The sequence below is a fragment of the Rhinopithecus bieti genome, unplaced genomic scaffold (genome assembly GCF_001698545.2).
Source record: "Rhinopithecus bieti isolate Rb0 unplaced genomic scaffold, ASM169854v2 scaffold_3764, whole genome shotgun sequence".
NCBI lineage: Eukaryota > Metazoa > Chordata > Mammalia > Primates > Cercopithecidae > Rhinopithecus > Rhinopithecus bieti.
The window spans coordinates 559,857-575,863 of NW_016804367.1; the positions used below are offsets into that span (position 1 = coordinate 559,857).

Below are 16,007 nucleotides of genomic sequence, written 5' to 3' on the forward strand. Positions count from 1 at the left end.
CCCATTTATAGATGGGGAAACTGTCTGTCTGATTCTCTACTGTATCCCAAGCATTAATCAGAGATTCTGGCACATTATAAGCCCTCACCAAATAGTTAAATAGTAAATAAATGAATGAACAAATAAGACAGTCTTAGAGGAGTTAAGAATCTTGCCTACATTTTCACAGTTAGTGTCCCAGATGAATTAGGACATAAGGCAGGGCATCACAGAAAAATTCATGCAAGGAGACCAGAAGAGAACCCAGAAATGGAAACAGAAAGGCATAACATAGTTCATCCTTTTTTATGATTGAGAACACTGTGTTTCACAATTCTGAAGCCATGTTTTAAATATATAATATCTGAACATGATTTTTAAAACAGACAATAAAACCCCAAACTCAGCTTAAGTCCTAAAATTTATAAAAGCACAGACCTTAGTAAGATTCCAGCTTTCTTAAACAAGGCAGACTGCCTTCATTGGCCAGGAAGGGATGGTGGGTGGCATATCTACAGTAATACTGCTCAGCCTTCAGGGAGGAGGAAAATCCTTCACCAAAAATGAACTGGCTCCAAGAACCCATCCTTGTCATTATCCTGTGACCTCCTGAAAGGAAAGAGTAATAGAAACTGTCTCAGAAAGAATGAAAAAGGCAACTGGTAGTTTCTGGAACCTACTGTGTGAGAGGCACTGTGTCTGCTATACACTTTACATGCGTTGTCTCAGTTAGACATGAAAACCTTGTAAGGATCTCTTTGACAGTTGAAAAACCTGAAACTGAGAGTCATAGATTTTCCTAAGGTCTCACAGTACCTTGGTGATAAAGCAGTAATTGAGTGCAAATCTGAGTTAAAAGCCTGTGCACTTTTCACTTTTCGTATTGCCATATACCTTTCGTGACATACTACCTCTCCAGAATGGGTCCCAGAGCCAGTAACAGAGCTTAGTGATTGGAGCCATTTGATGGCCCAGCAATGTGGCCAAATATGTTAGCAGGGTGGGAGGTAGGGTCCTTTGCAGTTACCTACTGGACCCACCAGTTGAGATAAACCTTCCCTTGGCCACTATCCAGAGTCCCATGCACCTTTGTGTGTCTTTCTCTTATCCATCCTTCTGTTAGCCAAAAAAAAAAATGCCTCACCCTTAACTGATTATCTCTTTCTCCTCTATTCTTGCCATTTCTTTTCCATGATAATAAAGATGGGGAAGTGGGGTTTTAGTATTCTGCACCCCAATACATCCCCCACCAGCATTAAAAGAATCTATGAAAAGAACTATCAAAAGAAAATGTATCATATGTTGTATATATGAGTCAGTTTTCATTGTAATATAAAACTTAGAGGGAAAGGACTTTTTTATATTGGTTGGCATTAATAAGTATTCCTTTTGTGCTACTAAATAAATAAATTTGTGTTAGTAAATGAAAGAAAGCCATCTTTATCCTGTGGATTGGATCTAGTACATTCCCACTTACCACGACATAGAATGAAGATATAAATGAACTCCAGGGTGCTTGTTGGGACATTTGTATGACAGTGCCTGCCAGGATCTCACCTGGACCAATAGGGGTCATCTGGACATCCCTGGAGAACTTGTATATGACCATTTGAGGATGAATGTTTCATCATCTCCCCATCCTGACCAGAAGAGCACAAATCCTGTCAATGAGGCTAGAGAGTCAGACTCAGTGGGAGCCAGAATTGGGGCAGAAGTCCATAGCTGGGGCTCTAGAGTCAAATGGCCTGGGTTTTAATCCTGTGTCTACTATATACTCCTGTGTGACCTTGGGAAAATTACCCAACATCCCTATGCCTTGTTTCCTCACCTTTAAAATGAGGCTAATAATAATAGTACCTACTGTCCAGGACTACTTTAAGGATTAAATGAAAAATGTACATAAAGCCTAGCACAAGGCAAGCATTCCTTAAATGTTTGCTGCTATTATCTCTATTCTTATTCTTATTCCTCTAATCAATAATAGGGAAAGAAAACACCTTTGCGGGGTATTGGGGAGGCTGACATTTTCACAGAGGTATCTCTGACTGGAGCTATCCAATCGTCTCTTTTTTTGGCTCAAATAATCCTCCACTCTTCCCCTGCAGTAAGAGGTGATTACCAACAAGTTCTAATGCCTTGGCCATCAGCAGAGGATATATGACAATAGAAATCTACTTGAACAGTTGGTAAGCTCAAAGAGCTTAAAAAATGCAGACTCAGGCATAAGAAAGCCACGATTTAAGAAACCACAGATAATGTAGTCAAATCTTCAATATTTACAAAATCATTAGCTACTTAAGACATGAATGATTGGAATGGTAGATACTGGACTTTCCCGTAGGGTCTAATTCTCAGATTTCTAGGTAGGGATTCAAGCATCTAGGAAAAAGGGCACAGGGATTAAATCCCATAGTCATTTCAGCTCCTTGTTGCTTCAGGAAACTCTGAGGCAAGGCCTATATCAAAACAGCCATCACAACCCAAGTTTTGAATCAAAGAAACCCAGGTTGAAGTCTTTTCCATGTAACTATAAACAATTTCTATGACTTCTCTAAGTCTTCGTTTCCTCATCAGAAAAATGGAGATAATAATAATACTGACTTAATGGGATATTTTGAAAAGATTAAAAGAACTAAATATGTAAAGCAGTTAGTACAATTCCTATCGTGGAAATCAATAATCATTAGTTCTGTTTTCATTTCTCTCCTCTGATTTTGTGTTGAATTTATGGTGTGGTTAGGAGACATTCTTAAGAAAACAGAGTTCACAGTTTGCTGTATACTTCTGAGATGACTTAACCTTCTGAATGAATGTTCTCCTTTATGCCTTTGACTCAGAATGGTAACCTAGAGTTGTCTTTTTTTTTTTTTTTTTTAAGTCTAGGGGTACACTCTGGCCCTATGAGGACTTGTGAAGGGCAGGCATTTTGAACCACCAGGTGCTTGGGATGAGCAGAGTTGATAACCAGAAAACGAACACGGTCTTTAAAGGAAGGTTGCCCTATTGTCTCAAAAATGATGTTGGAATCATCAGAAGACTAGAATGAGGCAGGCTTCTCCTTAACTAAGTAGGAGATTAGAGAGTCAGTGACTTCCAGCCAACAACAGCAGGATAAAAAGAACTCTAGCCTTGTGGAATGAGGCAGAATCATCATCTTGTTTCCTGGAAGGCCCATAGACTGTGTCAATGAGGTTCCTGCTACTATGATGTTAGTATTAGTATATGACCACCATGTGTGACTGTCAACTTAACTATTTTTCTTCTGTGTACATCATTTTCCTATTTATTTCCATTTTGTTCTCTCCTCGTATTTGGAAAACCATTTTGAAAATGTTAACCTATCCAGTGGTTGCTAAGGGAAAATGGGAAATAGGCTTTCATTGATGTTTCAGTCAGATTGTAGGAGCCAGACATGGTGGAAGCACAGAAACACAGAGAAGAAAATGAGACTTAAAGGGACAGAATATGGCCCTTGGTACACCTGTTGCCTCTCTGGGTGGGGGGGGTTCTCTAGGGTCTGCCTTTCAGACATGCACTCATTCAACAAGTGTTTGTTTAGGGTTTCTCATGGGCCAGGCTAGGCACAAAGATGCAACAGTGAAGAAAACAGATGTGGTCACTTCTCTAATGGAGCTTTGATCTATAGGCAGAGATAGACCATAATAGAATAAACATATAATTACATACTATGATACACTCCATGAAGAAAACTGTAAGAAGCCATGAAAGTGTGTAAGAAGGACTGGAGCTAGTCTATGGAGGGGGATGGGAGGAGTTAGGGAGGACTTTCCTGAGGAAGTGACATTTCACTTGAAAAATTACAGAATGAGTTAATTTAATAAAGGGAACCAGAGGCAACTTCTCAAACTAGTTGGCCCCTAATTGAAATTCATAATTTCAAGAAGTGACTTGCATTTTTCCAAGGTAGGTCAATCTTTTCGTTTCTTTTTCAAAACGAATTCAAATGTTGTTTCTTTGTGACAATTGTTTTCTATTAATAAATTTCTTTTCATCTTTAACCACTGGGAATCCATTTGCTTTTTGTTGCTTATGCAGAGTATCTACTATACTACTAGTAAAATGCGGGGATTCAGATAATTTGTTTGACCAATGATTTCCATTTGTGACCCACATGAGATCATAGGATAGGTGAGATCTGAATGGTTGAATTTGACTGTAGTTTGTCTGAACTGAACTTCAAGCCAATATGCACATCTGCAAGGCTTCAGATTGCTGTAAACACTTCTATACTTTACATTTTATATAATGCATAGAAGTTTTTATTTCTTCTCTTAAAAAAATGCTTAACAAAGTCTGTTTGAAAGAATGAATGGCCCGAAACACAGTATTTCAGAAGTATTTGCTGCAGGTTTGGGCAAGCCCTGTGGCCTCAGAGGCTCTTGAATATTTGAAATTAGAGAACTTCTTTAGTGACTGTGACCCATGACCAAAGAGTTTTATTGAAGGGGATAGCATTTGGCAGGAATCATTCTAGGATGCTTGTTGGATTATCATCAGCATTGTTCAGTTTGTTGTATTCAATTTGATTCAGTAAAAATTTATTGGACACCCCCACTCTGTGTCAGAGTGGGGATAAGTGTTCTCATAATTATAACTATAATAATTATTATGATTATAACAGTAACAGCAACTGTAATTTACTGAGAACTCACCACAGTGTCAGGCACTGGGCCAAGCATTTTACATAGATTATCTCATTTAATCCTCATAACATCTCTGTGAAGTTGAATTAATATTCTTATGAAGAAAGTGATGCTTGAAGAGATTAAGAAACTTACCCAAGGCCACACCATAAGGATAGACCTTACTTGTCAGACCAGGATTTGACCCAGAGCCTAAGACTAAATATACTGTTTTCTTATTACATTGGCATGTCATTTTTCAGGTGAAGAAATCATAGCTCAGAGATGCTAAGTGACTTGCTCAAGGTTAGATGACATTTAGAAGCCCTGTATATTTTTCCTGAAAATAGTAATATTTATGACTTGTTGAGAATTTCCTGTGTGCTTGACATGTTACTTTAAGATCTTCTAACTCAGAAGTGTTCAACTTTGTCTCATGTTAGAATACTCTGGGAATTAAAAAAAAAACAAAAAAAAAATCAATGCCTAGGCCCCATTCCAGACCAACTGAATCAGGGTCTCGGGGGATAGGACCTGGGAATGGAATATTTTTTAATTCCCAAGGTGATCCTAATACACAGAAAGGGTGGAAAATTCTTGGCCCAAGTCTCACAACACCTTCACAGGTAAGAAAGCTGAGGCTCATGGAGGTGAACTGTCTTGCCTAAAGTTACAGCAAAGATGTAACAAAGTCAGGCTTTAACCACTGGTCTGATTCCTAAGCCCATATTTCCTTGGCCCTCCAATCTGTCATCTACTTGACAAGTTTACATTCCCTCCAAGTCTCACCTGGATAACTTATCCAGGTGATGTTCATTGGCCTTTAAGCCTATACTTAATATGCAACTCCTCTCTTTCCTTCCTTCTCTGTCTCCATTGCTATTCTCTTCCCAGTCCAAAATCCCACAAGTAGACTCAACCAGACTTCATTAGCAGGAGTGCATATGAATCAGTTGGGTTGAGGCCCCTGCTTTAGGGTATCACTACACAGCTCAGGATAATGTCCACTATAGGCCTCCCAGTAGCTCCAGATCCTCCTGGCCATGTATCAACATTCCTTCCTTGAATCAACCTGAGAAGACAGGGGCCCTCAACACAGCAATTTACTTTTTTGCAGCACAGCAAATTACTTTTCTGGGCAAAATAGGAAAATTTTAAACATGTAAAAGGCCATAAGACAACATGAAAAAATCTTAAATGCATATTGTTAAGTGAAAGAAGCCAATCTGAAAGGGCTACATAGTGTATGATTCCAACTATATGGCATTCTGGAAAAGGTAAAACTATGGAGACAATAAAAAGATCAGTGGTTGCCAGGGTTGGAGCTGCTGAGATGGGCTAAATAGGTGGAACACAGAGGATTTTTAGGATAGTGAAGTTAGTCTGTATGATACCATAATTGTGGATACATGTTATTATACTTTTGTCCTAAGCCATAGAATGTACACCACCAAGAGTGAACTCAAATGTAAACTATGGACTTCGGGTAATGATGATGTGTCAATGTAGGTTCATCAGTTGCAACAAATGTACCACTCTAGTGGGGGATGTTGGTATTAAGGAGGCTATTCCTGTGTGGGTGATAGGAGGTATGAAGGCAATTTCTGTACTTGCCTCTTAATTTTACTATGAACCTGAAACTACTATTTCAAAAGTCTTTTAAAAATGTAAAAAGCAGAGACTTGAAAAGTCAAATCAAACATCACAGGGAAAAAAAGGCAAAATCATGAAAAAATGTGGTCAATCATTAGCAGAGAGGTTGAAAAGACACGCTCCAATTGCTTTAAAAATTTACAAAACCCAGGTCTCCTTAAAAATAGTTTTGCAAAGTACATTGAGAATTCCATGCAGTAATATGAAACATAAGTCCCACTGCTGCCACTGAACATGCTTCAGCTGGCTAAACCGAAGGAGCCCGACATTAACCCAAGGCTCTGCAAAACTCAACAGGACAGTGCAGTGGAGATGCAGTTGCAAAGCTGCCCCAGATGTGTACATTTTCTGCTCCATTAAAATGATTTGGATGAGAGGCAAAGTACATTTGGCCCACAGAAAAAGAGAGTTGGGGGAGGGGTGAGACAGGACAGTCAGCCTCTTCGCAGGCCTCTGTCTCCCCAGACTTGCGTTCCCTCCAATCCTTCACCACAAGGTTTCTAGAACAAACTGTCTAAAATTCAAATATAACCACAAGCCTTCCAGGGCTCCCCAGAGCCAAACTGCTTTGCCATAGTTCTCCATTTTCTCAACTCTATCATGGGTTTAATAACACCCACTTCAAGAATTTGGTGTGAAATAACTGAGATCATGTATACACAGCGCCTGGCATGCATGATTTATAAGCTTTAGAGAAAAAGTAGGTATTACAATTATCATCACTGAAACCAGGTCATATGAGGAGAGACAGGTGAAGGAAACGAAGATGTTTGGGCAGAAGACAAACAAAGAGCTGGGAAACAGGATTCCAAGTTTTACCATGTCTGAAGGGCAGGTGTGAGAGTCTTGGTCAATCTAGTAAGGCTGCCACAAGGTTAAAGATTCTACCTCAATGCAAGTAAGAAAGACCTTTGCAACACCTGGTAATGTGTAAAAGTTAAGTGGAGCTAGTAAGCTTCCTGGCATTATAACTGTATAAAAGGTGTTCTAGATGCCTATTTGGCAGAAATACTGAAGAGAGGATTCAACAATGATTTGGTTAAACTTGAAGTTTGCAATTGCCTCTTTAAGTCTGAAATCTGTATTTAAATTATCTTTGCTTACCAGTCAATGAATCATCAATATCTTGAGTATCTGGTATGTGTAAAGTCCAGGGCTTTGGTGTCCAGGTCAAAGTACTCTTGCTCAGTTTTCACTAGGGTGGAAGAGGCACACTATGGCACATAGTAGGTTTTCCATTAAGCTGTATCCATAGACTGAATGTGTGAGTCACACAGGAAGATGAAACTGATGTCTTTCTGGTGCCGTCCAAGGGTATCTCTTTGAGCATCCCGTGCCAGTCATGACTACTCCAGAATCTGTTCTGTGGATCTATGAAAAATGCATTTTGATTTGTGTTTACTTTGTCAGCATCCAGTCCATTGTTTGTTATTTTCCCCTTTCTAGGTTCTCGGAAAATGGAACTGCCTCCTTATAAGAATGATTTACACTGACATGGGTAGGGAATTTGAACCTGAGGGTGCAGTGATATTTAATATGTTCATGAATGCATCTGTCTTACGAGGGGTAGAATCGATGTTCTGTCCTACGATCACTGGGAATGGGAAAGGCAGAATTGGGATTCAGCTTCAACTCTTAAAAAGGGGAACAGGTTTTGCAGAAGCTCTTTAGTTTAATTAGATCCCACGTGTGAATTTTGGCTTTTGTTGCCACTGCTTTTGGTGTTTTAGTTATGAAGTCTTTGCCCATGCCTATGTCCTGAATGGTATTACCTAGGTTTTCTTCTAGGGTTTTAATGGTTTTAGGTCTTACATTTAAGTCTTCAATCCATCTTGCGTTAATTTTTGTATAAGGTGTAAGGAGGGGGTCCGGTTTCAGTTTTCTGCATATGGCTAGCTAGTTTTCCTAATACCGTTTATTAAATAGGGACTCCTTTCCCCATTGCTTGTTTTTGTCAGATTTGTCAAAGATCAGTTGGTTGTAGATGTGTGGCATTATTTCTGAGGCCTCTGTTCTGTTCCATTGGTCTATATATCTGTTTTGGTACCAGTACCATGCTGTTTGGGTTACTGTAGCCTTGTAGTATGGTTTGAAGTCAGATAGCATGATGCCTCCAGTTTTGTTCTTTTTGCTTAGGATTGTGTTGGCTATACGGGCTCTTTTTTGGTTCCATATGAAATTTAAAGTAGCTTTTTCTAATTCTGTGAAGAAAGTCAGTGGTACCTTGATGGGGATAGCATTGAATCTTTAAATTACTTTAGGCAATATGACCATTTTCACAATATTGATTCTTCCTATCCATGAGCATGGAATGTTTTTCCATTTGTTTGTGTCCTATTCTCACTCATAAGTGGGAGGTGAACAATGAGAACACATAGATATGGGGAGGAGAACACACCAGGGCCTGTAGAGGGGTGGGGTGCTAGGGGACGAGGGGAGGGATAGCATTAGGAGAAATACCTAACGTAGTTGATGGGTTGATGGGTGTAGCAAACCACCATGGCACATGTAAACCTATGTAACAAACCTGCACGTTTTGCACATGTATACCAGAACTTAAAGTATAATAATAATAATAATAATAATAATAATAAAGGCCGGGCACGGTGGCTCACGTCTGAAATCCCAGCACTTTGGGAAGCTGAGGCAGGCGGATTGCCTGAGGTCAGGAATTCAGGACCAGTCTGACCGAGATGGGGAAACCTCATCTCTACTAAAAATACAAAAATTAGCCGGGCACGGTGGCAGGTACCTGTAGTCCCAGCTACTCGGGAGGCTGAGGGAGAAGAATCGCTTGAACCCGGGAGGTGGAAGTGGCAGTGAGACGAGACCAGGCCATGGCACTCCAGCCTAGGCAACAAGAGCAAAACTCTGTCTCCAAAAGAAAAAAAAAGGAACAGACTTTCAAGAAAAAATGTGCAAGAGGTTTGTTATTCATGCTGTCTTTATGTCTTTCTTTAATACGTTTGTTTTATAAACATTTACTCCTCAGCCCTGTGCTAGGTACCTGGGATGCTAAAGTTACTCAGCCTTTGCCTCCCCTCAAAGAGCTCTTATTCTAGTGAAGGAAGATAAAAAGTGCTGTGACAAAATATTGTAGTAGAAAGAGATGAGCTATGCTTGAGAAGTGTGGGTGGTTGGGGAAGACTTCACAAAGGCAATGACATTTGAGCTGATTTTCAGGGTAAGTTGAGGAAGGAAGAACTTCCCAGGATGAAGGCAGAAAAAGCACAAAAGCTTGGGACCTGCTAAAACATGCTGTCTTGGGAAATGTCAAATAGTTTAGGTGTCTGGAGTGTACTGTGTCTGGGAAGGTAGTAAGAGATGAGATTGGGAATGTTTTACGGTCACCCCCACTTAGATGCAGAGAGGAGGTTGGCCATGGGCTACTTGAAATCATTTTGGGAACATAGTCCGGAGCTTCAAGGACTTATGTTAAATACGGCCAATTCTGCATGATCCATCTTGTGAATTATCAGAAGTCTTGCTGAACATTACTTCCCCTTGACCACTATAGGAATGTATTCTTAAAAACTCATTGAAGATCAGTCCAAAGAAATAATAATCATGAGAGTAAATGTGCTGGAACAACTCAGAGTGGCTCCTCTTTTTTCCACAAGCTTGTAGGGCAAGATAAGACCAACAGCTGCCTCAGGACAAGTGGTGATCATTTTTGGCTGGTACCACATAACCAGTGGGTTGGTTTAAAAAAATTTGTACTGACCTACACATTTGGATATGAGAGCTGTATGTTGATGGGATTCACTTATATAATGCGCTCTCTATATCACAGTGAAATAAATATCTGCTTCATTGTTAGTGCAGATGATGTGAAATGTGAGCACAGTGCTTTGATTTTATAATGTTTAATGTTTTCTGATTATAAAGTAATAAAACATTGTGGATAATAGTTACACACACACACACAATGAATACAAGGAAAAACAAAATCATCTACCACTACTAAGAAACTAATAAAATCACTGTTGACATTTTGGTGCACTTATTTTGTTTTTTTCTTACAGCTAAAGTTTATTAAAATGAATTTAAAAAAATATAACATTTAATTGAGTCCAACACCTCCATTAAGCATTCCTCTATGACAATACTTTTCTCATTATACTGTCATTACTTGCTTATACTTCTTTAATACTCCTAGACTAGATTGTAAAAGTTGTGAGGATGGGAAAGGTATGTTATTCATACAGTTACCTAATTTTGGCACAGGAACCCAAAACTGAGATTCAAGTTCTGGTACACTGACTTTGCAAAGCCCAAGAATCTAGGTGTTTATCTTTTCATCTCTACCACCAGCACCTGGCCCAGAATCTGGCAGGTGGCGTAAACTCAGTGAATATTGGTGGTTTGAATAAAGAAATGAATGAACGGATGGATGGATGGATGGATGGATGGATGGATGGATGGATGGGTGAATATGGGTTTTTATTTATTCTTCTTTACCCAAAATTCATTAACTCCCTCTCAAGTGCCAGGTCTGGCTAGGCAACAGAAATATAACTAGCCATATTTGATAAGAAACCCACCCCCTCAGAGGCATCCTTGTGAAGGTACTGGCCTCCTCTGATGTGGGATAGGGTTCCTATGAGTACAGAGCCCAATCAGCCCCCTTTGGCTGGTCCTCATGGCTTGTCTTGGAGGGGACCCAAGCCCTCCAGGCTCTCTTTGACAAAAGACAGAGCAAAGACTGCTATTCCATGGAGTACTATTCCTGTACTCCTCAAAGTGCTCCAGAAATCCCTAGCCTTGGGCCTGTATTACCCAGAGCGCTCCTCAACTCCCTCCACGATTCCAACTTGTCCCTGCTCAGTGGTGGGCATGCTGTGGAGAGGGTACCTCAATGGAGAAAGACTACAGAAGAGAGGGGCGCCACTGCTTCCTCAGATGAGAGCAGCCCTTGACAAACCTTCCACCACTCCAGCCAGCTGGCACAACTGGAAATCCCAGATAAGCCCCAGTTCTGGTCAGAACTGGTTTGGCAGCTCTAGGGGAAATTTTCTGTCTGACTGACCCTTCCCACAGCGGGAGCTGGCCGTTTTGCAAAACAAAACAAACAAACAAAAAGAAAGAAAGCGAAGAAAAGGCGGGGCCAAACTAAGGGGCTGGGAAGGAGCGGGTAGGAGGCGGGGGATGCGGGTAAGGTGGCTAAATTTAAAACACTCCAAACTTCTGCTGGCTTCCAAGTTTACACTTTGAGATTCAAACAAGATTGCCCCCACCCCTATCCCGCATTCTTTCTCTCATACACTTCTCTCCTTGGCAATGCAGTTTTGTTGCAAGGCAATTTGGCAGCGCGATTGTTGAAGCAATATAATCCTGCCCGCAGCGCACCTTTTAATCAATACATTTTTTCCTGCAATGCTCTTGGTATTATTTTTATTGCAACTGAATCTCTGAGCCCTTTTCCCTCCCCGTTCGAATCGCGCTCCGGCTGTGATTGCTCGGGTCTGACTTTGCAAGTGGCAGTGCGCTTCCAAACCCCCCTCATCCGCCCCTCGTCCCCCTTTCCCCCCTCCCTCCCTTTTCCGCGCCCAGGCGAGAGCAGCCGATTGGCAGAACGGTGCTTTCAGGAACAATAACAGTGGGGGGAGCCTGGGTCCTGGGGAGCCGCCCCCGCCCCCTACAGCACCGCAGCGAGGCTCGCGCCCCCCGCCGGATCCCCACCTCCGCGCCCGCCCCGCGGGCTGAGCGGCCCGACCGGGGCCCGCCCCCGGCGCCCACCATGTACGCCTTTGTGCGNAGATAGCATGATGCCTCCAGTTTTGTTCTTTTGCTTAGGATTGTGTTGGCTATACGGGCTCTTTTTTGGTTCCATATGAAATTTAAAGTAGCTTTTCTAATTCTGTGAAGAAAGTCAGTGGTACCTTGATGGGGATAGCATTGAATCTTTAAATTACTTTAGGCAATATGACCATTTTCACAATATTGATTCTTCCTATCCATGAGCATGGAATGTTTTCCATTTGTTTGTGTCCTATTCTCACTCATAAGTGGGAGGTGAACAATGAGAACACATAGATATGGGGAGGAGAACACACCAGGGCCTGTAGAGGGGTGGGGTGCTAGGGGACGAGGGGAGGGATAGCATTAGGAGAAATACCTAACGTAGTTGATGGGTTGATGGGTGTAGCAAACCACCATGGCACATGTAAACCTATGTAACAAACCTGCACGTTTTGCACATGTATACCAGAACTTAAAGTATAATAATAATAATAATAATAATAATAATAAAGGCCGGGCACGGTGGCTCACGTCTGAAATCCCAGCACTTTGGGAAGCTGAGGCAGGCGGATTGCCTGAGGTCAGGAATTCAGGACCAGTCTGACCGAGATGGGGAAACCTCATCTCTACTAAAATACAAAATTAGCCGGGCACGGTGGCAGGTACCTGTAGTCCCAGCTACTCGGGAGGCTGAGGGAGAAGAATCGCTTGAACCCGGGAGGTGGAAGTGGCAGTGAGACGAGACCAGGCCATGGCACTCCAGCCTAGGCAACAAGAGCAAAACTCTGTCTCCAAAAGAAAAAAAAAGGAACAGACTTTCAAGAAAAAATGTGCAAGAGGTTTGTTATTCATGCTGTCTTTATGTCTTTCTTTAATACGTTTGTTTTATAAACATTTACTCCTCAGCCCTGTGCTAGGTACCTGGGATGCTAAAGTTACTCAGCCTTTGCCTCCCCTCAAAGAGCTCTTATTCTAGTGAAGGAAGATAAAAGTGCTGTGACAAAATATTGTAGTAGAAAGAGATGAGCTATGCTTGAGAAGTGTGGGTGGTTGGGGAAGACTTCACAAAGGCAATGACATTTGAGCTGATTTTCAGGGTAAGTTGAGGAAGGAAGAACTTCCCAGGATGAAGGCAGAAAAGCACAAAAGCTTGGGACCTGCTAAAACATGCTGTCTTGGGAAATGTCAAATAGTTTAGGTGTCTGGAGTGTACTGTGTCTGGGAAGGTAGTAAGAGATGAGATTGGGAATGTTTTACGGTCACCCCACTTAGATGCAGAGAGGAGGTTGGCCATGGGCTACTTGAAATCATTTTGGGAACATAGTCCGGAGCTTCAAGGACTTATGTTAAATACGGCCAATTCTGCATGATCCATCTTGTGAATTATCAGAAGTCTTGCTGAACATTACTTCCCCTTGACCACTATAGGAATGTATTCTTAAAACTCATTGAAGATCAGTCCAAAGAAATAATAATCATGAGAGTAAATGTGCTGGAACAACTCAGAGTGGCTCCTCTTTTTTCCACAAGCTTGTAGGGCAAGATAAGACCAACAGCTGCCTCAGGACAAGTGGTGATCATTTTGGCTGGTACCACATAACCAGTGGGTTGGTTTAAAAAAATTTGTACTGACCTACACATTTGGATATGAGAGCTGTATGTTGATGGGATTCACTTATATAATGCGCTCTCTATATCACAGTGAAATAAATATCTGCTTCATTGTTAGTGCAGATGATGTGAAATGTGAGCACAGTGCTTTGATTTTATAATGTTTAATGTTTTCTGATTATAAAGTAATAAAACATTGTGGATAATAGTTACACACACACACACAATGAATACAAGGAAAACAAAATCATCTACCACTACTAAGAAACTAATAAAATCACTGTTGACATTTTGGTGCACTTATTTTGTTTTTTTCTTACAGCTAAAGTTTATTAAAATGAATTTAAAAAAATATAACATTTAATTGAGTCCAACACCTCCATTAAGCATTCCTCTATGACAATACTTTTCTCATTATACTGTCATTACTTGCTTATACTTCTTTAATACTCCTAGACTAGATTGTAAAAGTTGTGAGGATGGGAAAGGTATGTTATTCATACAGTTACCTAATTTTGGCACAGGAACCCAAAACTGAGATTCAAGTTCTGGTACACTGACTTTGCAAAGCCCAAGAATCTAGGTGTTTATCTTTTCATCTCTACCACCAGCACCTGGCCCAGAATCTGGCAGGTGGCGTAAACTCAGTGAATATTGGTGGTTTGAATAAAGAAATGAATGAACGGATGGATGGATGGATGGATGGATGGATGGATGGATGGATGGGTGAATATGGGTTTTATTTATTCTTCTTTACCCAAAATTCATTAACTCCCTCTCAAGTGCCAGGTCTGGCTAGGCAACAGAAATATAACTAGCCATATTTGATAAGAAACCCACCCCTCAGAGGCATCCTTGTGAAGGTACTGGCCTCCTCTGATGTGGGATAGGGTTCCTATGAGTACAGAGCCCAATCAGCCCCTTTGGCTGGTCCTCATGGCTTGTCTTGGAGGGGACCCAAGCCCTCCAGGCTCTCTTTGACAAAAGACAGAGCAAAGACTGCTATTCCATGGAGTACTATTCCTGTACTCCTCAAAGTGCTCCAGAAATCCCTAGCCTTGGGCCTGTATTACCCAGAGCGCTCCTCAACTCCCTCCACGATTCCAACTTGTCCCTGCTCAGTGGTGGGCATGCTGTGGAGAGGGTACCTCAATGGAGAAAGACTACAGAAGAGAGGGGCGCCACTGCTTCCTCAGATGAGAGCAGCCCTTGACAAACCTTCCACCACTCCAGCCAGCTGGCACAACTGGAAATCCCAGATAAGCCCCAGTTCTGGTCAGAACTGGTTTGGCAGCTCTAGGGGAAATTTTCTGTCTGACTGACCCTTCCCACAGCGGGAGCTGGCCGTTTTGCAAAACAAAACAAACAAACAAAAGAAAGAAAGCGAAGAAAAGGCGGGGCCAAACTAAGGGGCTGGGAAGGAGCGGGTAGGAGGCGGGGATGCGGGTAAGGTGGCTAAATTTAAAACACTCCAAACTTCTGCTGGCTTCCAAGTTTACACTTTGAGATTCAAACAAGATTGCCCCACCCCTATCCCGCATTCTTTCTCTCATACACTTCTCTCCTTGGCAATGCAGTTTTGTTGCAAGGCAATTTGGCAGCGCGATTGTTGAAGCAATATAATCCTGCCCGCAGCGCACCTTTTAATCAATACATTTTTTCCTGCAATGCTCTTGGTATTATTTTATTGCAACTGAATCTCTGAGCCCTTTTCCCTCCCCGTTCGAATCGCGCTCCGGCTGTGATTGCTCGGGTCTGACTTTGCAAGTGGCAGTGCGCTTCCAAACCCCCCTCATCCGCCCCTCGTCCCCTTTCCCCCCTCCCTCCCTTTTCCGCGCCCAGGCGAGAGCAGCCGATTGGCAGAACGGTGCTTTCAGGAACAATAACAGTGGGGGGAGCCTGGGTCCTGGGGAGCCGCCCCGCCCCTACAGCACCGCAGCGAGGCTCGCGCCCCCCGCCGGATCCCCACCTCCGCGCCCGCCCCGCGGGCTGAGCGGCCCGACCGGGGCCCGCCCCCGGCGCCCACCATGTACGCCTTTGTGCGGTTCTTGGAGGACAACGTCTGCTACGCGCTGCCCGTGTCGTGCGTGCGCGACTTCAGCCCCCGCTCGCGGCTGGATTTTGACAACCAGAAGGTGTACGCCGTGTACCGGGGCCCGGAGGAACTGGGCGCCGGGCCCGAGAGCCCCCCGCGCGCCCCCCGCGACTGGGGCGCGCTGTTGCTGCACAAGGCCCAGATCCTGGCGCTAGCAGGTGAGCAAGCGGGCGGGGAGGGACAGTGGGACCCGGGCGGGGGCTGGGACCCCGGGAGGGGCTGGGGGCTGGGGCGGAGGGGAGTGGGGGGAGCCACTGCTTGCTCCTTCCTGCCTGCTTCTCCCG

The 16,007-nt window shown here is 42.7% G+C and overlaps 3 protein-coding genes across 4 annotated transcripts in view; all 3 read left to right on the forward strand.

The window, feature by feature from the left end:
- Window positions 1-12,039, forward strand: part of LOC108526680 (40S ribosomal protein S3a-like) — a 16,054-nt gene extending 4,015 nt beyond the window's left edge. Inside the window, exon 2 of the mRNA XM_017867516.1 lies at window positions 11,829-12,039. Coding sequence (XP_017723005.1) covers window positions 11,829-12,039 — 211 coding nt within the window. The remainder of the gene's footprint in view (window positions 1-11,828) is intronic.
- Window positions 1-16,007, forward strand: part of AGBL4 (AGBL carboxypeptidase 4) — a 736,988-nt gene that overhangs the window by 456,967 nt on the left and 264,014 nt on the right. The gene's annotated exons all lie outside the window — the stretch shown is intronic.
- The window catches only part of BEND5 (BEN domain containing 5), a 49,518-nt gene continuing 49,030 nt past the window's right edge, over window positions 15,520-16,007 (forward strand). Inside the window, exon 1 of one of the 2 annotated variants that reach the window (XM_017867522.1) lies at window positions 15,520-15,881. Coding sequence is in view for 1 of the 2 variants with exons in the window: in XM_017867521.1 (XP_017723010.1) it covers window positions 15,656-15,881 (226 nt within the window). In the remaining variant the exon portion in view is untranslated. The remainder of the gene's footprint in view (window positions 15,882-16,007) is intronic. The other variant, XM_017867521.1, reaches the window with a different exon arrangement.